This window comes from Lissotriton vulgaris, chromosome 3_2 (assembly GCF_964263255.1).
Source record: "Lissotriton vulgaris chromosome 3_2, aLisVul1.2, whole genome shotgun sequence".
Lineage (NCBI taxonomy): Eukaryota > Metazoa > Chordata > Amphibia > Caudata > Salamandridae > Lissotriton > Lissotriton vulgaris.
In genome coordinates this window covers 154,893,289-154,917,491 of record NC_141690.1, presented here as the reverse complement: position 1 = coordinate 154,917,491, position 24,203 = coordinate 154,893,289, and the positions used below count along the sequence as shown (strand labels likewise).

At 46.6% G+C, this 24,203-nt stretch overlaps 1 protein-coding gene across 2 annotated transcripts in view; it reads right to left on the bottom strand.

The window, feature by feature from the left end:
* The window catches only part of KIAA0232 (KIAA0232 ortholog), a 438,560-nt gene that overhangs the window by 153,462 nt on the left and 260,895 nt on the right, over positions 1-24,203 (bottom strand). For both annotated transcript variants that reach the window (XM_086964120.1, XM_086964119.1), the window contains exon 7: positions 17,167-17,275. In XM_086964120.1, coding sequence (XP_086820246.1) covers positions 17,167-17,275 — 109 coding nt within the window. The remainder of the gene's footprint in view (positions 1-17,166; positions 17,276-24,203) is intronic.

Below are 24,203 nucleotides of genomic sequence, written 5' to 3'. Positions count from 1 at the left end.
ATGAAAGGACGTGGAGGGAGATTCAAGATGGAAGCGGAGGGCAAGCAGCAAGAAAACAGCTATTAACAAAACAAGGCAGCGCTGGGAGGGGGGCTGGGCAGAAATGCGAGTCACGGCCTGAATATCCTGGACTCGTTGCTGGGGAGGAGAGGCCTGAAACTGCGCTGTATCCAGAACTGCTCCGATGAAAAGGAGCTTCTGAGAGGGAATCAGGTGTGACTATGGTACGTTGCTAGTGAACCCCAGCGAGTGCAGTAGGTCGGTCGTAGTCTGGAGGTGGGAGACTAGAGCCTGCCTTCAACAACCAGATGTCGAGATAGGGAAAGACTCGAACCCCCTGATCTGCTCAGATGAGCCGTGACCACCGCCGTCACTTTCGCGAACACCCGAATGGGCGCTTGGTAAACTGAAAATGCTTGTGGCCTACCGTGCACCGTAAGTAATGCCTGTGGACTGGCAGGACGGGGATGTGGAAATAAGCATCCTACAAGTCCAACTCTACCATCCAGTCTCCTGGGTAGACAGGACCTGAGCTAATGTCAAAAATGTTTACTTCTCTTTCCGAAGGAAGCGGTTGACGTCCCAGAGGTCCAAGATAGGACGCAGGCCTTTGTCCTTCTTTGGCACTAGGAAGTAGGAGTAACAGGGGGGGCGAAGCTAGCCAGCACCGAAGATGGCCGCCTAAGCCGTCAGCTCCTCTACCCAGACAACTATCCGCTCAATTATCATGTGGTTCCTGATGCCCTTCGTGCACTGAAAGGACATGCTGGGGTTCCGCATCGCCTGGGGCACGATCTGTGCTTAAATCGACCGTGGCAGCACCCTAGAAGTGGTGAAACGGGACTGGCTGCTTACAAGGCGCAAGTATCGAAGACGCGGCCTGAGGGAGGCCGCGACGCAGCCTTGTCTGGCCCCGGGGGTTCGGCGCCGCTGCGGGAGTGCTGGAGGCCGGACGCTGCCTTACCAGACACTGGAGTGCGGAGGAGAGCGACAGGGAACAAATCTGGGGAGAGGTGGTGAGTCAGGGAGCCGCGCAGTGGAGAGCCCCTCCCCTGGGACCCTGCGGAGGCTGCGACGCTGCAATTGAGCGCCCGGCTCCTGCTGTGTTGAGGGGCCTGCCGATCCTGGAGGCCTCGGTGTGGCGCTGCCTCCCTTTGTACCGCTGGAGGCCCCGTGCATTATTGAAGGAGCGAGGCCAGTGTGGCTACTGCGGGGGCCTTGGACGTCACACCCCCCTACCCTCCCCCCCACCGACATCCGGCCATTCAACAAGGCCTTACGCCCAGGGTTGAGGCCCTTCACGGCGCGACCAAAGCGCACAGCGTTTGGGAGTGGGGAAAAGCTCCCACCACTTTTCCCCCCTCGCGACTGGGCCAGATCACGAGCGCTTCGGGGGACAGGAGGCTTATACCAGCAGTGCCCCGGACAGACATGGTGCGGGGAGGCCTAGGAGCGGCACAAGGCCGGGAGCTGAATTATTACCAACCCTAGAACACTGGGACGCTGTGGGTCCTGGGGATTGCGTCACTGAACTGCGGACAGAGATCTGACACTGTCGCCCTGAGAGAATGCCCTGGAGGCTGATTTGAGTCACCCCCTGGTTGTGAAGCCCCTCTCGCTGGCTTCGTCACATTAACTGCCCTATACAGATCCTGGCCCTAACGCAAGACGGAGGCGGACGTGGTCATGGACTAATAACGGTGAGAGATAATAGATATATCAGTGCAGACCTGGTGCAGTCTATGAGGGAACTTGGATATTAGCTCTACCTACTGCTCCTGAACGGGCGGTGCCCTTTTGTCCTGGCTCTGGCGTTGTACTCTTTTTGGCTCTGAGACGGTCTGAGGGGTTGGAACGGACAGCTACGAGGCCTGAGCGCAGTTATCATGGGTCGTCTGGATCGGACACAACCCAAATTGACCTTTGATGCCAACAAGAAGACCAAACCCACAGCTCCCCCGATCAGGGAGGCGGAAAACTGCTACAAATGAAGTTGCGAACGAGCCAGACATCCGGAGTATATAACTGGCCATGGAAAAGAAATTGCAGGGTGGTATAACCTCTTTGCGGACAAAGATGGATGCTCTCACGTACCGCATGGACCGGATGGCGGAACAGCTCGACAAACACGCAGAACGCCTGGACATGATGGAGAGGCGCGTGGGCGAGGTGGAAGAGGAGCAGACGATCCTGGACACCGAGCATAAACAACTGGGGAAGGTGATTCAGCTCCTACAGGACAAGGCAGAGGACTTGGAAGTGAGGTCGCGCAGATGCAACATACGCATCACAGGCCTCTCGGAAAGTACCTCGAATGGCAATATGGAGCTATTCGTGGAATCCCTCCTGAAGAAACTGCAGGGCGAGTCTGCTTTCTCTGGAATGTTCGTCGTGGAGAAAGCACACTGCTCCCTGGGTCCAAAGCCCAAGCCAGGAGCCCCCTCCCCGCCCCATCGTGGCGAAGCTTTTTAACTATAGGGACCGAGACGTAGCTCTGACACTCACCAGGGAGAAACAACCGCTGCAATACGAGGGAAGTACGCTCTCCCTGTTCCCGGATTTCACGGCCAGGGTGCAGGAGGCTTGTCATCAGTTTGTCCCGATGAAGCGGCAATTGAGAGAACTCTGCGTCGATTACGCAATGCTCTACCCTGCTAAGTTGAGGGTCAATAGACAAGGGAGATTTATGATTTTTACAGACCCGAGGACGTTGCAGAAGGCCATGAAGAGCTGGCGTCAGGACACACCGCCCAGCGGACGATGACATTCGGGAGGAGGCTACGGAAATCCCTATGGACGAACAGGACAGAATACACGAATAACTCTTGGGGGGAAATATTTGCCCACTGGTGAGCTGAGAGTGCGGGAGCCACTTCGTGCAGACACAAGAGGTGCCGTTTGCAACTTGGACTAGTGATTTGCTGCGCTTGTGGCCTGCCAGAGGTTGATGTGAAAACGCGGGGTAACAGTGAGTTAAGAATGGCAGCGGGAGGCGGGAAACGCTCTTCATGTCGGGGACATGTGTGCGACTTGTATACAAGTTTTGTACTCATTGCAGCAGTATGTACTGATGGCAGGATATTCTGATGTTGTCATGAGGTGGAACCTTAGACTCAGTCAGGCTGTCTGTATATTAGCCTATTGCCCAATGCTCGACTATAGTTGATAGTTAAAGTGGCTGTAGAAAGAGGGGGACAGATCTCTGCTATTGGGAGTGCGTTTCACAATTAGAGGGGCACTGGATGCCACATTATGTTCTTTCTTTTTGGGCGGGGGGGCGGCAGTGCGGTTGGATTGTAGAATTGACATTGCAATTGACTTATTGCGAGAAGGCTACCTACACCCCTGTGTGTTGAACGCCACCACTGTTAAGTCCTCACCACTGAGGGCTTTTTGTTTCTTTGTTTTGATTGGTCAGTGATTTTTGTTTTTGGTATTTGGGATGTGGGGTGGGGGGTTTGGAGTTCGATTGGGAGGGACAAAATGGGAGGGGGGGGGGGGGCACTCGGACGCGGCCATGTTGGGGTTGGGCAAGCGTGGGTGGGGGGTGGGGGGGGGGGGGGGTTGGGCAGAGTCACATGATTGTTATTGCAGTTCACGGAATGGGGAGAATGTTCTTTTGTTATTTGTTTGACGCTGAGCTTTATTGGCAGGTACACGGACAGGCATGAGCATTGTACATTGGTGAGGAAGATTACACTAGTTTGCATACGCTTACCTCGTCCCCTACTATGACAAGCTGCCCCCTTGATAAGGACACAATAACACTTCTAACATGGAACGTTAGGGGGTTAAATGATCACAGAAAGGTTAGAAGAGTGCTTCAGTACCTCTCGAGACATGCGGTGGATATAGCACTACAAGAGACACACTTACGACCGGACAGCCCAACACTGAATTACAGGGGACTACATAATTACATTCATGCTGCTGGATTCACCTCTAATGCAAGGGGAGTATTGACCTGGGTGAACCCTAAATCTGCTCTGACGCCGACCCCGGCGGCCACGGACACTGAAGGCCGGTATGTTATCACGAAATGTGCCGGTAAAGGCATGGTCTTCCACGTAATTAACTCTTACGGCCCTACTTTTAACTGCCCCTCCTATTTGACACTAGCAGGTAAAATAAGGGAACTTGGGGAAAGGACATCTATTATGGGGCAGAGATCTTAATATGACCCGACAACCAGCGCTTGACCGGTCAGATGGCCCGGATAGACGCCCCTCTGCCTCGGCGCGTGTTCTTGAGGCTGAAATTACCAGACTGGGGTTGCATGATGTGTGGATAACCAGACACCCGGAGCAGGGGATTTACACACTACTCCACACAACATGATATCCACTACTGACTTCTCTCCTCGTCCCTCCTCTCTACGATACAGGTGTGTGTTACGCTGCCCCGCACCTACTCGGATAACTCCCCGGTGCTGGTTACCATACAGGCCCCGATGAGTCGTCCTCCCCCATTTTCCTAGCGCCTCCCTCCTTACGCACTACTGGATGACGCCTTCCGAGAGGATTTGGCGACAGCTATTGAGGAGTTCTTTGACAGAAACGAGGGCACGGTGGATTCTTTCTTAACTGTCTGGGAGGCGTTTAGGCTTATATAAGAGGGGTTGCTATCTCTAAACAATCGGGAGTACTTAAGTCTATTCGGGATCGGTTGTCACTCCTGGAGGGTAGACTGAAGGGTATAGAAGCGCGCCGCCTTAGTGACCCCAGCGCTGGGCTAACACAGGAACTTGCGCAAACCCTTCGTGAATATCATGAGGAGGCAGACTCCGAAGTGAAGCATCTCGGGAAATACGCAATAGCCAGGACGTATGGAGAGGGAGAACGCCCGGGAGCGGTTTTGGCGACCATTGCGAGACAGAGAAGGCACTGTAAGTCGTCTCCAGTGCTGAGATCCCAGCTGACAGGGGAGGAGCTGTCCAATGAGCAGGTGGCGGCCTGTTTCAGGGATTACTACGCTGCATTATACGCCTTTAGAGTTCCTATACCAGAGGAACGTATCCTTGATTACTTAACGCATATACAGCTTCCCTGGCTTACCAACACACATCGCAAATTTCTGGTGTGTCCTTTTGAGAGGGAGGAGGTAGTTTGGGCCTTGACAGCTATGAAGGCAGGTAGTGCTCCGGGCAGTGACGGCTTCCTGGCCTCATTTTATAAAACATTCTGAACTTCTGATCCCGAAATTATTAATGCTCATTGAGCAACTGGCGGAAGCGGGGGAAATGCCCCCGACATTGCGGGAGGCTATCATGGTAGCTATTCTCAAGCCGGGGAAACCCCCAGAGAATTGTGCTTCCTACCAGCCACTATCACTGCTCAATGTTGATGCGAAATTATTCGCAAAGATTATTGCCAACCGACTCCGCCCCCTGGTACCTACACTGGTGGCCCCTGAACAAGCAGGTTTCGTACCCTACCGTAATTTGACATACAATTTGCGAACAGTATTCGCAGCGTTCCAACACACGAGACAAGAGGTGCCTGCAGTGGCGGTATTTCTTGATATGGAAAAGGCCTTCGATTCAGTTGAGTGGCCTTTCCTTCGCTTGGTGCTACGTTGTATGGGAGTTGGGGAATTATTCATCCAATTGTTGAATAAGTTATATACCTCCCCACGGCGAGAGTCCGCGTGGGGCCGCTCATGACCGAGTCGTTTCCTGTGGGGCGCGGAACCAGGCAGGGTTGCCCCCTTTCCCCCCTCTTATACACCTTGTTTGAGGAGCCACTAGCATGCTGCACGAGTACCACAGTCACAGAGGCATTAGGTTTCCTGGATACAATCTGATAATATCCACGTACGCGGATGATACTCTGCTCTATATCCGGAAGCCTGAGGACAACCTATCTAGAGTGCTGGGAGAGGTGGTTCTTTTCAGCCGAATTCTGGTATTCATGTGAACTGGGACAAAACTGTGATGTTCCCGATCACTCCTGCTACTGAAAAAGTTGCCTCCGAATATCCCATTCAATGGACCACTGAATCGGTCCGATATCTGGGAATACGGCTACACACGGAATCGGAGGTGGTTCTTCGGGAAAATTACGGGGTGGCGATCTCGAAATTTGAGGACGATGTGAATAAGTGGACAGGCCTCCCCCTTTCCCTATTGGGACGCAATTCATTGCTGAAAATGACGGTCCTGCCCCGCTTCTTGTTCCTATTTAGTAACATCCCTATGGTTTTATCACGTACATTCTTCAGACAACTGCACACCCTAGTGTTACGACTAGTCTGGGCTGGTAAGCAGCCCAGGGTGGCATGGGAAGTTCTCATTCGCCTGTATGAGGAAGGCTGCCTACACGCTCCTGACTTCGAATTATATTACCATGCTGCCCAGGGAGCACATGCGTACGGCTGGATGCATGGTCCAGCTGATGCACCACACCTGAGGATTGAGGGAGTTGTGGCTGCTCCGTCTCCCTTGCCTGCACTACTGGCCCGCCCTAGAGACCGGAGAACGGGATTCTTGAACTCGTTAAATGCGGTTACTCATGCCTGGTTTCATCTTATGGATGCTCAGGCTTGCTCCATACTATATGCTCCGGGGGCGAGGTTGGCCAGGTGCTCGTGGCTCAGCCCATGTAGAGAGGGGGGTGCCCTGGCTGAGCTTGCTAAACTGAACCTAAGCTCCATGGGAGACATTTTCATTAATGGGACGGCCTGCATATGGGAGGACATAGACTCGGGGGAGGTTTCGGGCGCCCTGCTCCTACCACGTTTTCTCTTTCACAGAGTGACATGCTTCAAGAGAATTACTGGGAGAAGAAATGACGGAACCCCAGACGGTACTGGCACATGACTTTGTAATCTCAGCCAAAACACCAGCTCGATTAATATCATCCCTTTATCTTATCACGCTAGCGTAAAGAACCGCGCATTACGCCAACCCATGTCTGGCATGGCGGACACACCTTGAGACAGACCTCCCGGAAGATACATGGAGGTACTGCTGCGCTAATGTCAAGAGAGTCTCATTAAATGGACAACATCGATTACTGCATTTTAAGTTTCTCAATAGGGTTTACTACACTCCTGAACGACGGTTTCGCTACGGCTTGCGAGAGAGCCCTGAATGAGAGAGATGCGGAGCACAGGTTGCAGATTTTTTGCACCTGGCTTGCCTATGTCCGAAAGTCGCTGACTTTTGTCAGGCGGTTTATGACGAGGTGAATAGGGTCACAGGTCTAGCGTTGACTCCGTCCCCATTACTAGCATTGCTTGGATATTCTAAGGAGGTTGTGCCGGCTCTACGCAGGCTTGTGAATATAGACTTCTTTGTGGCCAAAAGATGTATTGCACTTACCTGGATGCGGGGACAGACACCAACATTAACCCGGTGGTCGAGTGATATGCTATACTGCTGCACACAGACAGGACTGTACAATGAGCTGCTCCCTCCCCGTAACAGACCAAAGAATTACTGGGCACTGTATCTGGAGAGGAGGTCAACGCTGGATGATGGTGAGACGGGAGTTGCACATACAGACTTAGATCCCGGGGATACACAAGAGGACGCACCACCACACGCAGTCGCAGAGGATAGTACTTAGGGCCTGGACCCCAGATTTCTCTGTTCACAAGAGCAAGGGTATGTGAGAGTAGTGAAGATGGAAATGTAGTCTCGAGATGGTACCCGTAGTAATTTTTTGACAGGTGTTTTTCGACTTTTTTTTATTTCAAATCTTTTTTATTGAAAAAGAAAGAAGAACAAAAAGAAAGGAACGAGAAGAAACAAAGTACATCATAGAACACTCATAATACGATACATTAAGTCATGTGCTGAGTTACAGACATATACTTACAAAGCCATATCAAAAATACAAATCATATCATATTGAATCATATCATATTGAATTTGGAGTGGGACATAATTCATACTACTGCCTTTTTAAACAAAGTCTCCCCGATACGATCACAAACCAAATATATGCTGATCAACAGAACATACTGGACGCCAGATAAGCTTTTTAGACTCCACTTACGTGATAACCCTAATTGTTGGAACTGCAATTCGGAGGTGGGGGACCTAGCCCACATGCTGTTTAAATGCCCATCTCTGGGGAAGTATTGGGGTAAAATTTTTGACTGCATCAAACATATCTATAACGTCAAGCCAGCGAGGGAATTAGTGTACGTCCTACTAGGTGTGCTAGATTCGAGGCTGGACAATGATAATGACCGTTAACTCCTTGATTTACTTCTTACCCTGGCATGTAAAGTAGTGTTGTGTAAGTAGAAGAATGCTTCCGAGGTGTCATTCAAGATGTGGCGAGAATGACTGTCATTCTTAAGAGGAGCGGATAACCCTGCCCTACATTCCTCCCCATGGCGCACCTCACAAAAAATTATGGAAAGCTCTTGATGCTTCCTCTTTCTCATTTGACCCACTGTGAGACATTGTGTGTAAGACAAACGCTTGTTTAGAAGTTATAGCCCATTAGGTATCTCCCAATCTATGTCCATACACCATAGACTTGGTTTAGGCTTGTGGGATGATCACCATTATTATTATTACCAACACTAGAGCTGCAGAGCCTCACTAGATGTTGTAGTCGCCGTCCTCTGGACAGGCACGATGTACATGCAACTGTATACTTTTATGTAGTTTATGTTAAAGCGGCAGTCACGCTCGGACTCCGAGCTGCTTATCTTTAAATATTCATGCATTATGTACTATTTTCTATTTTTGATATGATTTGTATTTTTGATATGGCTTTGTAAGTATATGTCTGTAACTCAGCACATGACTTAATGTATCGTATTATGAGTGTTCTATGATGTACTTTGTTTCTTCTCGTTCCTTTCTTTTTGTTCTTTCTTTTTCAATAAAAAAGATTTGAAATAAAAAAAAAGTCGAAAAACACCTGTCAAAAAATTACTACGGGTACCGCTCTCTCCGGATCTGCGCTGGCTGGTGCAGAAAAAGAAAGAACGGACGTCAGTGCGCAGGGGCGGCGTCTAAATAAATACTGCGACGTCATTCCGTCGATCAACGACTAACGCGGAATCGACCAATGCCACCTACCGACGCGCAGAAGTGCTGCTGAAGAAAAATTGTTGGGATCCAGTCTGACGCCTGGGGGTAATTCTAAGGTAAGGAATCTATAACAGTCTCTTTCAGATAAGTATTTTACTGGTGCCAGAGTGAATAAAGAATTTGTTTTTCATGCAGAATGTCTGCCAGATTTTCGATGACCTTATCCTCAGAGGTTTTCCACATATGCATCGGAGAGTCCTTTGCTGAAGACTTCAGTGCCAGATGTTGGCTGAACTTTGGAGTCTACTTCAATCCAGAATGGGGGTTGTGAGACAGAGGCCTACTCTGGTGTTCAAGAGTAGTTAGGAATGGGCCGTTTCCCTGTTTAGATTTCTTATATTTCTTCGACTTACCTGTAGACTTCGACCTTGACAAGGGCTTGAGGTGGGAACTACTTCAGAAGAGGGACCTTTCTTTTGACTTTGACCAATCACTATGTGGAGTTATTTTTGAACTCGGCGACGTAGAGCTTCACATTTCTGTACAGCTTTACGTTTCATCTGGACAGTCGGAGCAGAATTTGAAGAATTGGTCTGATCACAGGCACCACAAGCAGACTTTGTGCAGGTTTGTCACAAAAATTATTTTGCAACAGTACCTGCATGGTTTGAAACTCATTGTTTTAAGAGAGGACATTTCCATTGAACACTGGATAGTTTTCCGATGTGGTTAAAGACCAGTGAAAAGCAGATCTGCTTCTGAAGGCGTGCAAAGAAAGGAACGTACTACAGCGCGCATGGGTGCTGCTTATGTGACTCCACATGTCACTTTTAGAGTAGAATGGCATTTGTGCATAGCCGGACATTGCCACCTATTAGCAGGGAACAAAGATTCCCAATCCAGCCTATAAGGGATTGTACAGCTTGTGCACTCAGCGATAGATCACAAATGACTGTGCCAAGTTCTATGAAATGGAAATTTCAAATCACCTCAAGGTTAAGTTAGCTTTTTATGTTGCTATCGCATTTTGAGTTTGGTTTCCCAAGTTGACCGTTGTTATGCTATCTGTAAAGGCAGAGTATGATTCTCTGGCAACATGAAAGTGATATTGCATTTCTGAAGGATTTGTCTAATTACCAGGGATTCCATGAGAAATTAGTTAACTATATTAATGCTTAATTTATGTCAGATGATCCAAGACAGCGGAGCCCATCAAGGAAGTGGTGAAGCAGGATGCTTGTAGTGGGAGAGCTTTCATGGAGTTCAGAATGGCTGAAACTGTAGTGATTTTAAAATCACAGAGACCCTCGACAGTTGATCCCCCATATTGCCTAATCTCATTTTCTTCTGAATGATGATGTGAAAACCCTTGCAAAGACACCAGTAAAAAGCCTAATAAAAGCAAACTGCTCTTTCAGTTTGTACAGATCAATCAGGCTTTATGTCTGGTAGGATTGCAAGACAAAATATGCAACATCTCTACGATGGCTTACCAAATCCATTAGAGGGCACCTTAGAACTTTTCTTGGCTTACTATTGAAAAGGCTCTTGATTCAATTGTATGGAATTACAATTAGAGGGGGTGCGCAGCTTAAAGAGTCCAGTAGGCCAAAGTGAGTAGAAAAGTCACTTCTTTATTAGAAAATAATCCTTATATAGAAAACATTCATTTCAACTCATCCAGCCAATGCGTTTCATTCCCTTGTAGGGAACTTCATCAGTGTGAGCTAAGTTTGACACGGAAAATATATATGTCCGCCAAGGTTTGTAAAGAGCTTATACGTCTCAAAGTGATACTCGATTCTTATTCTAATAAAAATTAATCCTGAAATCTGTCTGTTTACTCAATGAGAAAGCCAAGAATCCAACTGAAATATGTTGAATACGTCAGACCTATTACGTGTTTCAGAGGAGGCTTGAATCTTCACCCCTGCTTCTCCAAGGTAGGGAGAGGCTCCCAAATAATCCAGTGGTGTTGCAACCCAAAATATTGGAATTAACAAGAATCTGTGATCATAACCTGGCCACTCACAGTATGGTGAAGTGTTTCCAGTGGAATGGCGACACAATAGTAAAGCTCCAACTCAACATATCTGTAATGCAGATCGAGCCACTCCACAAGCGGAAGAAATGGTAGTTCAAAACAATAGGGCAGAAATGGAGAGCAGCACAATAAATTGGTGAGATCTTTTACAAAGTAATGTGGTCATCAAAGAAGAAAGCGATGTCCTTAGTATGTGGGAAATAAAGTACGGCGTGGTTCACAAAAGCTTCATAACTTAAGTGTCACAAGAACACGTCCTGCTCCAGTCTTGAAAACGTGCCGGATATCTTCCGCCGATCCAATCAATTGTATGTAATGACTTGTTTGCCCTGCTGGGTAAATTAAATGGTGGTGCTAGATTCAGCAGCTATGTCTGACTGCTGTATACAAATCAGTTGGTGTGGGTGACGGTAGAATGAAAGTGTCAGATTCATTCCCTATTAAAAAGGGTATGAGGCAAGTGTGGCCACAATTTCCCTAGCTATTCGTAATTGTGATCAAACAGCTGACAAAATGGGTAAGAATAGATGGGCTATTGAAAGGGTAATGACCGGCCATAATGGACCAAATATCCTTGTATGCAGATGACATAATGGGGTTTACAGAAGACATTGACTGGTCTGGCCTGACAGCCGGTCTTATCGGTCTGAATATTTAGGGAATTATCTGGACTACACCTTATTAAATCTAAATCAACAATTTATTCAATAGGCAACAAGCCACAAGACCTTACTGGGGCACAGGGCCTCATGATTCATTAAGGTTTGATTTACATATCTAGAGGTGTATGTGACTGAAGAGCATATTAACTAACAGACAACGAGGTTGGATAGGTTTTTAGTCCCCCATAACATTTTCACTGATGGGCCAGTGGGCTACCTTTAAAATTGTTGCCCTTCCAAGACTACTCGATCAGTTACAAAACTACCCCTTTGTGATCTAATGTACTTTCTTCATGAGCATTAATGCTCTACTATTAAGGTTCCTCTGGAGCCTAGGTTGCCATAGGATTGCCATTATTAACAAATGGTGGCACAATACCAATGAAGACCCCACATATGTGACCGAAATGTGGGCGTGGCAGAAGACAACTGCTTCCTCTGCTGTACAGCAGCAGATCTGTACCTCTTGTTCAGCCCAATACCTGGTCGGAGTTTATGGGACATGAAATATGGGAGGACTCCAAGAGGCAATCTTACTCAAAAAACAAAATCACTTAAGAGCACAACCCTTCTCCCCCCTTGTGGGTGGGCAACCAGCTTCTACAGGTGGTCTGATTGCAAGGACTGAATAGCTGGGATATTATTGTAATCTCTCGCCTGGATGACATAGTATCAGGAACTACGATGCATTTAATTATAGACTTACATATGGAATTAGAGCTACACAAGTAGCTCTGGAAGTGATTCAAAAGACTCACAGTCAGATCACAGAATGATAGTACCGTTGACACCAATGCCAGCAGATAGAACTGTGAGAAGAAGGTAACAAAGAAGAACTGATTTACAATGAGTAACCCAAAGATAGTTACCATAAATCTCTTACTTTGGTACATTAGATCTTAAGGATAGTGCTAACATCGCAATTGATGAGACCAGTACCTACAACTATTTTCTGGCTCTGCCAGGAGGCAGAGGGTGTGGACTGGGTGAGTTATAAAATGTACTTTCTTTAAAGTTGCTAGGATAAGTCAGGAACTATAAGCCTACAATACGGATATCTGCCTAGACTGTCTGTAGTAAAGGTGGGGGCTCTGCTCGCTGCAGAGGACCGGTCTAATGTCGGGTCAGAGGCCACATTAAAATCAATGCAAATATTGTATCTTTGTAAACCCAATAACAAGAGGGAAAAGATGTGTACAGAAAGCCTCCTTACTGACTTTGGGGCCATAAACTGAGATGCTTAAGCAAGTAACCATTAAGGAATCTCCATATCACTACCACACTATAACACTTCTGTCTCTGTAGATGCATTCTTTCATAAATGTAGCTGCTCTTTTCAGACCGTATCATCATTCATCCCTCTAACCCTAGATTGTGATGTAAATCAATTCTGCAAGTGAAACAGCCTAGACTTCAATCTGGCTTCAAGTAGCTAGTAGATGTTTCTCATGCACCAACTTGCAGCCAGATCACCCTCCTTGGGGAAAACCCATTCCAGTAATGATTTTCATTAAGTTGTTACTACAGCAGCACCAGTAGCCATAACCTGCTTTCTCTTGATAGAAAAACTAAAAGGAGGGAGCATGAACAACAGAGTGGCTCTTAGTATCACATGTGCAATTGCTACATACATACAAGCATTGGAAATGCAATAGGTCTCGCAGTAGTAAAGTTTGAGCTATAGGTGTTATTTTTTTGTTTTTTATTTATGTGTTGTTTTTTCTAAATAGCTAAATTAATAGCTTTCTTCTTTACAAAGCCAATAGTTATAATTTATGTAAATGTGACACCTCTAGCATTTGTAAAGCAACATGTTTTGTATTAACAGGACTTATATGTGACTTATATGTATTGATATAAAAAAAATCAATGGCTTTAAAAAACAATTAATAATTAATACGTAAATAAAATGGATTTTATTTTATATTGCCAATAGCTTAAAGTTTATTAAATATATTTAGTGAAGATGCTGTGGTTGCGCTGAGTGAGGGTGAGGGTGAGTGAGAGTGAGGGGTTGAGGGTGAGTGAGGGTGAGTGAGGGTGAGTGAGGGTGGGTGAGTGAGGGTGAGTGAGGGTGAGTGAGGGTGAGTGAGTGAGGGTGGGTGGGTGAGGGTGAGTGAGGGTGGGTGGGTGAGGGTGAGTGAGGGTGGGTGGGTGAGGGTGAGTGAGGGTGAGTGAGGGTGAGTGAGGGTGAGGGATTGAGGGTGAGGGTGAGGGATTGAGGGTGAGGGGTTGAGGGTGAGGGGTTGAGGGTGAGGGGTTGAGGGTGAGGGGTTGAGGGTGAGGGGTTGAGGGTGAGTGAGTGTGAGGGTGAGTGAGGGTGAGGGTGAGTGAGGGTGAGGGTGAGTGAGGGTGAGGGGTTGAGGGTGAGTGAGGGTGAGTGAGGATGAGGTGTTGAGGGTGGGTGAGGGTGAGTGAGGGTGAGTGAGGGTGAGTGAGGGTGAGTGAGGGTGAGGGGTTGAGGGCGAGGGGTTGAGGGTGAGTGATGGTGAGGGGTTGAGGGTGAGTGAGGGTGGGGGGTTGAGGGTGGGTGAGGGTGAGGGAGGGTGAGGGTGAGGGAGAGTGAGGGTGAGGGAGGGTGAGGATGAGTGAGAGTGAGGGGTTGAGGGTGAGGGGTTGAGGGTGAGTGAGGGTGAGGGTGAGGGATTGAGGGTGGGTGAGGGTGAGGGGTTGAGGGTGGGTGAGGGTGAGGGGTTGAGGGTGGGTGAGGGTGAGGGGTTGAGGGTGGGTGAGGGTGAGGGGTTGAGGGTGGGTGAGGGTGAGGGGTTGAGGGTGAGATAGGGTTAGGGGTTGAGGGTGAGTGAGGGTGAGGGGTTGAGGGTGAGTGAGGGTGAGGGGTTGAGGGTGAGTGAGGGTGAGGGTGAGTGAGTGTGAGGTGTTGAGGGTGAGTGAGGGTGAGTGAGGGTGAGGCTGAGGTGTTGAGGAAGAGCGAGAGTGAGGGTGAGTGAGGGGGTGAGGGTGAAGGGTTGAGGGTGTGGGTGAGGGGTTGAGGGTGAGTGAGTATGAGGGGTTGAGGGTGAGTGAGGGTGAGGCGTTGAGGGTGAGTGAGGGTGAGGCTGAAGAAATTTTAGTTGGATGAGGAGAAGGGCCTCAGTTTTGCTCCATGTTGACAAGAAACAGCCAGCTAGGAACGACAAGTTTTGGACTTATTTAATATGACTTCACTTACACATATAAGATACAGTATCTTTAATATAGCGTTATTAAATTAGAACGTGGTTAATTGCATATTTTTACAAAACGTATACTTAATGACATAACAATATTGAAAGTTATATCGTGAATTGGTTGTTTTCGTTTTGGAACAATCAATGGTTTGATTAAGTAATTCTTACTTTCTTGGGAAAGAGCGTATGTAAACTTTGCCTTTTCGGAGACAGTAGACATTTTGATACATAAGGAGAGACAAGCGAACTCCTTCCAGTATGGCCACCGACGTTACACACAGATCTGATGGTATGCTTCCGGGCTAGTGTTTATGACCAACTCTGTTTTGTGACGTCACGTGACAGCAAGTTCTCTGATTGGTTGTATTCTATTGCTGGTGCGGGTGAAAGGTAGAGGCGCGAGTCTGGGTGTCCGAGTCCAGGAACCTGTATAGAGCTCATATTAAGGTGATAATCTGGCCCCCGGGAGCCGCAGGATCCCCTGCCATGGCCAGCGTGCACGAGAGCCTCTACTTCAACCCCATGATGACCAACGGGGTGGTGCACGCCAATGTGTTCGGCATCAAGGACTGGGTGACCCCGTATAAGATCTCCGTACTGGTACTTCTTAGCGAGATGAGCCGGTCGGGCCTTGCGCCCCTGCTTGAGAGGAGACATTTGAACCAGCGGGTACTGCCACTCCTTCAGGTGAGAACCCTGCTGCCCACCGTGGTGGGGAGAGATTGCAGCTTTCATGGAAGCCCATCTCACGTTCAACCCGCCCTTTCTTTTGATTCCAGAACATTTTATGTGAAAGGACTTCTAGTTTACTGCCTCGGATTTTACACTGAGAAAAATACGTGGCAGTCTAAAGTGCAGGCAGGGGAGGGGGCGGAGCGGGGGTGTGGGAGGAGTGCGGGAACAGACGGCGAGGGGAGGAGAGTAGGAGGAGGAGAGTAGGGGAGGCACGGCCTAGCGGCCGTGCAATCAAGAAGTGAGGGGGCGGGAGAGTAGGCAAGGCAGGCGGCTGGGGGGAGGGGGGAGGAGAAATGCGACGCGACATGGCAGGCAGGGGAGGGGGCGGAGCGGGGGTGTGGGAGGAGTGCGGGAACAGACGGCGAGGGGAGGAGAGTAGGAGGAGGAGAGTAGGGGAGGCACGGCCTAGCGGCCGTGCAATCAAGAAGTGAGGGGGCGGGAGAGTAGGCAAGGCAGGCGGCTGGGGGCATGTGCACGCGCTTTTAAGCTCAATGCGCATGCGCATTGAGCTTAAAAGTCACGGGCACTGCAAGGAATCGCCACGATTCCTTGTAAGTTGGATAAAGAGTGGATAAGCCCCCATAGACTCGCTTGCTCGATGCGCATGGACAGGCGAGACCTAAAAAAGCACACACAGTACCAAATTAGCTCATTGACAGAGGAATTTAACCGGGTATCAAGTTAACGAGTGAGCAATGAGGATGGCGGTAAGCTTCCGGAGCCCACCAACTCGACTCGGGAGCGAACAGCGATTGTTCGCATGGTTATGCCCGGAGGGAAAGGTTGTGGGTGGATTACTGTTCTGTACGTTATTGGCACCATTGATTGGGAGAGCATGTCCTGCCTGTAACAGCAGGCAGGAGAAGTCTTTTAAACCAAGTGCGGCCACGAAAGGGAAAGCGACCGTGCTAATTGGAAACATGATCCACAACAGATGGCACCCTACACGCTGCTGCTTGCTGCCACAAGGTGGAGGGCGTGGGAGTAAACATTTACTGAAAAAGGTGTGGTATGCACCTGCCTTTGGCCAATTGCGTGCTTTCAGTTTTGAAAGCCACACGCAAAGGCGAATCCAATGTGTAGAAAATCTAAAGCCATACGCACAAGTTTACTGAAAATCTGGAGTGATTCCAAGACCCCCTCTCCTAGAGCAGTGCATGAGCGCTGCGCTAGGCTTGACCTAAAAAGCACTTGCCATTCGCTTGTAGGTAAGTAGGAATTGTGCATCTGTCAAAGCAAAAAACAAACAAAAGATTAAAAAGGTAAAGATGAGTAAGCATCTTTGTATCAGGGACTGGACAGAAAACCACATGTGCTTGGTTTTTATGTTCAGACCCTGGTAAATGATCTTCTAATGCATATTAACAAATACAATGTGTGATATGTCGGGAAGAAGTTGTGAAGAAGTAAGGGTACTTTACAACTGTGAAACATCTGACTCTTGTCAAAGAATAGAAAAAAACAATTTCAATATAAAAATAAACAATACTGCCACATGGCATAAGGTCAATGAAGTGATACAAAATTTCTTTAGGTTCTAGAATTAAATGAAGGATTCCTTACCGTCACAATCTGATCCGGGAAAGCGAGGAGAATACAGAGCCTTTTCCCACCAACACTGTTTTTGTTGGCTTGCACTCACTCCCTCCACCGCAACATTTATAACCGGAAACTAAAGACAAAAAAAACAGAAAAAAACCTACTCAAACAAACTGAAAACATGCTGATTAATAAAAGGCCAACAGCTATATTTGAATTAGGACTTTATCATAGCAATTAAATATTTAGCTTGAGTGCAGATCCCTATGATTGCAGATTCCCAACATTTTCTGTGTGTCCATAAGCTGGCATCTTGATGGCAGCAGAGACTAAGGTACTGGGATTTATTTATTTATTTCTTAAAAATAAATATGTAGGTAATCAGTTCTACTTCTTATCGGGAACAAATTAATCTGTTTTGACAGTACACAATTGTGAATGTGAGCTCTACAAATCTGCATAACAATACATTTCAGGTTTTTCTGAAAACATTCACCACACCCTTACAATCTGCAAAGTATAACTCTATGAAGAAAACAGTATAATAATTAGAAGAAATCTAACTGGTAACAAGGTTTTGAATCCCAACAAACCAAAGGAACATTTGCAATCATATACATGTATTTTTCCAAGAAAACAGAACTTATTAGCAGTCAGCAATTGAGTGCCCTCAAAAAAGCATCCACTATGGATTTTGTATTCCTCTTTTCCATAAACTAACCTAGTTTTTTAAGATACTTACTAATTTAATTTCAGCTCTTGCCACTTCTTGAGATCTCTCCAAGACTATTCCTTAAAGTCTACCTCTAAAGCCTGAAAACCGCGTTGAAATTTAGGCTTGCTGCTGGCTTCTCATCTTCTATTTGTACACATAAAATTAAGCTTTTCAAGTTGCTTACTACTTTGCCATTATGTGGGTGGGATGAACCTTTGTAACTCTTTCTGGTGGAAACTAACTGCATATTCCGGTCCTGTAGATTATACCCAAGTGCTAGGCTGGATCTGGAAGATTTTATTCAGCCCGCAGCTCCATGTCCACCCTGCCCCATCCTGGAAGTAATGGCTGGAGCCACCCAAGAGCATGAAATCCGTTTCTTTCTGGATACTGTTCTTGCCCTTGGATACAGAGCTTAAAAACCAATGTGTGCCAGATTACAGAGCTCTACTTTCTGAGCTTTTCAGATGGGAAAGAGTCCATTCTACAAAATGAGGAGAAAGGTAGTTAAGAATCTGCGATTAGATAGTAACAGAAAATGTGCTATAGAAGGCAAGTAACTTCTTCTGATGGATACTTCTAACTGCAGACTGTAGAATAGATACCAGAGCAGTATCTCGAACGTTGGTGGGTCAGTGGAATGATTCAGACCAAACATCCTCCAGGATCAAACAGCCAAATCGCCCTTGCCATCAGAACCGGCTGTCCAGATAATGATTGCTTTGTGAATGTGAGCCATGATGCACACTCTGGTGTCTGATAAATGTCCAATACAGGCTCTCCAAATGGCAGTGCAGGGGTAGCAGCCATGCCACTGGTGGATTGGACCCTAAATCCTTCTGGAGGCTGTTTATTGGCCAGCACAGCACGTGACAGATCTTAATGCAGATGATTATCCACCTACGTACAGTCCTCTACTGCACTGCCTTGCCCCAGAGAATGGCTGATCATCCACTCGATGGTCTTTAGTACAATCAATGTAAATAATTGGCACTTTTTGGGATCCAAACAATTGATCTCTCCTCCGTTTTCAAGGGGAGAGGTGGAGAAAAAACACTGGAATTGCTATGGACTGTCCGACATGAACGGGAGTCACCATTTAGTAGAAAGGCCTCTAGTCCTCAGCACCAGTTTGCCTGGAAATAATGTGGTGTGGGGCTTCTGGACGGACAGCTTGAAGCTTGTGACGGAGTTGAAGGTATTGCAATGAGAAAGACAGTCTTCAGGGTCAGGAGATGCAGTTCTCAAAAGGGGTACACATAAGAAAATTAAGGCCTAAATTAACGTCCCACTGTGGCATCACAGAGGGCATAGGAGGAAACATGTGGATTAATTCTTAGAAAAATCGCATCAGGTGATCTGAACATGGAATGTTGGTCTAGTTAATGCAAAAAGGCTGAAAGGCACAGCAGCAACAAGTCCCCCAGAAGTCGGGACCAGTATCTGTGTATGATAGGCACAACCACACAATGTGATAAAAAGCGGGGGAATCGAGGAGCTGTATAGGCAGTCTACAATTGCATCCCACAACACAAGTGACGTTTCCACCAGGTATACAGGGCTTTCTGGAGCGCTGTAAAGCCAGTCATTCAGGACCACACGCCCCAATAAGAAAGGCGTAGGTCAGCCACTGCCTATAAGAAAGTGCCCTCTTTTTGCAGGGGTGCCCCCACTTGTTGCCGAACTACTGATGTACTTTGACTGACTGCGCCTTGGGTTCCTGCCAAACAGGTACCCAGGGCCCATGCTCTTTCCCTAAAACTGCATCAAGACAAAACCCAATTGGCACCATTTGGCCACAGGTCAGTCCCTTGTACATGGTACCAAGGGCACTGTGGCCAGGGAAGGGCAGCAGCACTTATTGTGGCACCCTTAGAGGCCCTACACACCTACCTACACACACACACACAAACACCCCCCACCCATCATTGCAGGCTGTGTGTTTTAGTGCAGAACAAAAAGAATCAACATGGCACACATCCTCATGTGCCATGCCTACAACCCACTGCCCTGGTATAGGTCAGCAACCCCTCTAGCTGGGTGCACTATACCAGTGGGAAGGGTACAGATGCATGAGGCCTGTACCCCTACAGTGTCTAAAAACAATTTGTATATCAAAACCACAAAAGGGAGAGTAGAGGTAGAGAAGCAAAGGAACCTATTCTATCCTCCACAGTTCAATACAAATATTCAAAAGATGTAATCTCTATAGGAAGGAGGAGTAAGGGATAGAAATAGTATTGCCTTGCAGAGAAACAGAAAAGGAAAAAACTTTTTTTTCATAAAATCCTCACCCACCCGGGTTTCCCCTTGGTGGCATACTTCATCATAGAGTCCATCCCTGCCCTCCAAGGACAGGGGCGTGCTACGACCTACGGATATGTGGGAGCATTAATTTTGTAAAATATAGGGGTGTCCTACACCTAACGTCTTATGGTGAATCAGAAGGGAGTGGGGTTATTATGCAAAAGTAGAAAATGAAGTTAAAAATACCAGTTTAGTGGGTCCAAACGCACAATTTTATTTCTTACCTCCAAAAAGGTATCCTAAAATCTGGGAACACGTGAAAAAACTTAAGGTTTTATTACCTAATGTTTCCCTTGGCGGTCAACTAGTTTCATGCCTATCCCCAAGGCATTTTATCAGGACCTAGAAAGGAGAAAATTATGTTCCCAATCCAATAGTTATTGTAAACACAATATTAACAAAATATTAATAAAAATACAACATAAACATACAGCACCTAATTGGCCTCTGTTAAATCAAAAAAGCACACAAGATGATGGACGGAATGTTGCACATTGGCAAAACATTCACCACCAGTCACAGATCTGTGTTTAATTCATTGTTATTTTGCTAACCACGCCACCCCAGTTCAGACATGGCCATATGCAAATCAGCCTTGACCCTGCAAGGATATAAAGAAAAATGAGAGATTAAAAACAAACAAAACTAAGGTCTTCCTTAGGTTGTGAGAATACCGTGGTCAAATTGTGTGTGGAGTCTCAATACAATCATGACATGTTATCAATTTTAAGAGACAAATATTTAGGAGAAAAATATTTTTGGGAATAGAAATATTTGGAAAAAGATATACATGCACCTTACTACAGGTTCATTAGGTAGCTAAGCTGGGGTAAACATGGATGTCCAAGACAACGGACGGTGTACTTAGATGACAGAATCTCTGTAGGAGCTTATGCCTTTAGACCAGCCATTTACATCGACAACATTGTCTTCTTCTGGATTATCTAAATGGTTTAAATCATGGACATAAAATAGTTCTGAAAAGAGCAGCCCACAGATTTGGTTTGCAGCCATCACCTGCCCTCAATTAAATCCTTACAGGCATTATTTAGTTTAGTACATACCTGGACGGTTGAGCGACTTGCTCGACAAGCATAATCATCACAACTGTTTTTTCAGTATCGCAATTTCTTCCATAGAGCCTTGAGAAAGTCACTGGATGTGACGAAACACGTGTCGGCTGTTTCCGTATCTGCTCACTTGGACTGATGCACGTCACCTTCATCAAAGAAATGTTTTGCCATCTGTACTGACTGTGGTACTAATTTGGAGTGCATCTAGTCTTGTTACAAACTGTTATAGTGATGTTTATAGCCTTTATACAAAACGTTTGTATGTAATAAACCGAGGCCTTTTTTAAAAAAAACATATCTGGGTTCTTACCCGTGATTGAATAGACTCCTGCCATATTGTTGTAAAACTTATCAAGGTCACACATTTGTGATTGAAACCTCAGGAGTGCCGGGATTCACTTTGTTACATTTTAGTACACAGGGAACCTTTCAGGTTCCAGTGTCTTTTTGCACCCATGGTAGCAGCTATTTATTCTGAGTGGCACCGTAATTTACTCAATTGTTTGTCATTACGCATAAATCCGTAATTGTATTTGCTAGCCCTGTATATATTCAAAACTTCTTGATGTGCGACCTGTCTATACACTACTACCATTGTTTTTGTATAGGTTCAATAGGTATAGGGGGAGAACCTCTAGTGTCATCCCAGGATTTTTTAGCACGAGGGGTCTGCGCTAGGTAATTCGAAATAATCTCCCTGTCGTAGGACATGTCGACGTGGTTTATTCAGAGGAGTAGGTAATAGTATGGATATAGTAGGATGGTCATAAAATGATGTGGTCTAGGGCTCTCCTAGGTGGTGATTATGTTAAAAGGAGAGGAGTTATACATTAGATAAACATGCCGCCACTGTATGTTTTTATTTAGTCCACTGTGGTGTTATTTGAGTCTGTAGACCCATCTCTGCTCCTTTTAATGGATTTCAATCTCATTATTGATGTTATGTTATGTTCATTTCGATTTATATAGCGCCAAATCACCGACAGGTCTCTTAGCGCTTGCTTTGGGAACCCGTCCTGGCTTTCCCTGGGAGATAACCCCTACTGGGCATCCCCAAGGTGAAGACCAGGCATCCCATCGCGGGGGCCGTAGTGGAGATTAAGCAAGCTATTGCCCAGAGTTGCAGAGTGTGAACCCATGATTCGAGTAGGCACCGAGGTGAGAATTATCAAGTCCGTGGACATTTTGAGCTCAAGACCCTGCCGCGTCGGGAATTGAACCCTGGTCCCAGGTCTGACCTCTGCATCAGGGTCTGCCTCCTCTAACCAGTGAGCCACACTTCTCCACAATTCTCCATCAATTCGATCACAGTATATGTCAAATCCCTCAGAGTGTGTTTAAATTCCAGGAAATTAGGTCATCTTGGTTGTTGCTTGTTGGCATCTTATGTTGCTGCGATGCTTGCACATACGTGTCTTTACTTTTCTTGAAGTCATTCCCTCACAGTGGAGATTGCAGGGGCATGTGATCAAATATATGACGTTCTTTAACTCCCAGTTAGTAAAACTTTGTTGCTCCCAAATGGTGCCATCATTCAAGGTAATCATCTTGCTGGTAGTTGTAATATGGCACACGCTTCAGTTGCCAACATGTATGATGGCCACTGATGGGTGCCAGAAACCATTGATTAGGGGTGTTCTCCCGGGATTTACGTGGTCCTGTGTGTACCAACATATCCTTCAGGTTAAGATTCCTTCTGTGTGAGAAAATGGGTTTGGGTGGTGATATTGGGCATCCACTAAGGATACGCCAGTGTTTGTTAATTATTTTGTTGATGGTTTTGGAGCCACTGTTGAACATTGTGACACATAGGGCGAGTTGTGACTGGTGCCTTGTTTGTGTGTTCTAGTAGGGCAGCCTGTCATTGTTCCTGGCTCCTGTCCTAACACGTGTTATTATTCTCTCAGGATAGCTGCGTGCTCTTGGTTTGGCACTAAGGTCAATAGCTTGCAATTTAAAGTCATTGACCTCGGAGCAGTTGCTCCAGAGGCGTAGGAACTGCCCGAACCTTAAGTTCCCCCTCAGATGTCTTGGGTGATTGCTGTCAAAACTTAGAAGACCGTTCTTAGCCATCGTTTTGAAGTAGCTTGACGGGCTCTTTGAACCCCAAGCGGGACCAAGCAACCAACCAGTGTAGTTGTAAATCTCACTGACATTGTTCTCACCTCCATCCAACAAGGTGTCGTGGAAAAGAGACTTGGCTTTGTCCCCACATTCAACATGGACAAGTTCAAAGTAAGTTGCTAAGTCAATGAATTTATAAGAAAGCTCAAACTAAGGGCATTCTTCTCGGACAAACCAAACAACAGTGAACAAAAGGATGACACAGGACTGAGGAATAAGTCAGCCTTCACACTTTTGCTTTTGAGAAGGCAGTATTAAAAGAAAAAGGAGAAATAAACCCAAGGAACAACAAGGTGTTCCACAAAACATCTAGGGAAGAGTTGCAGGCCATCAGAGATCTTTCACAAAATGACTACCTGACAATAAAACGCGCAGACAAAGGAGGTGCAATAGTGATCCAGATTAAAGAAGCATATCGTACTGAATGCTTTCGTATGCTACAACACCAGCAGAACTATGAACAATTGACTACAGACCCTACAGAGAGGATCATAAAAAGAGTGGGTAGTATGGTGGAAGAGGCTTTAGCTCATGACTGGCTATCAAAGAAAGAAGGGGATTGATTTTCTCATCAACAGGAAACCAGTCACGCCTTATTTCTACACCATCCCCAAGATACATAAAAACCTGGAAAAACCCCCAGGTCGTCCTATCGTCTCAGGGATGGGGTCTATTCTGGAACCTCTCTCCAAATTTGCAGATTCATTTCTACGACCCATTATCCAGGGAACAGAGACATACCTAAAAGACCGTAAGAATAATCTACGCATCCTGAACACATTAGCATTCAATGAAGAATATATAAAACTTTCAAAATAAATAAAATAAATAAATAAATGTCT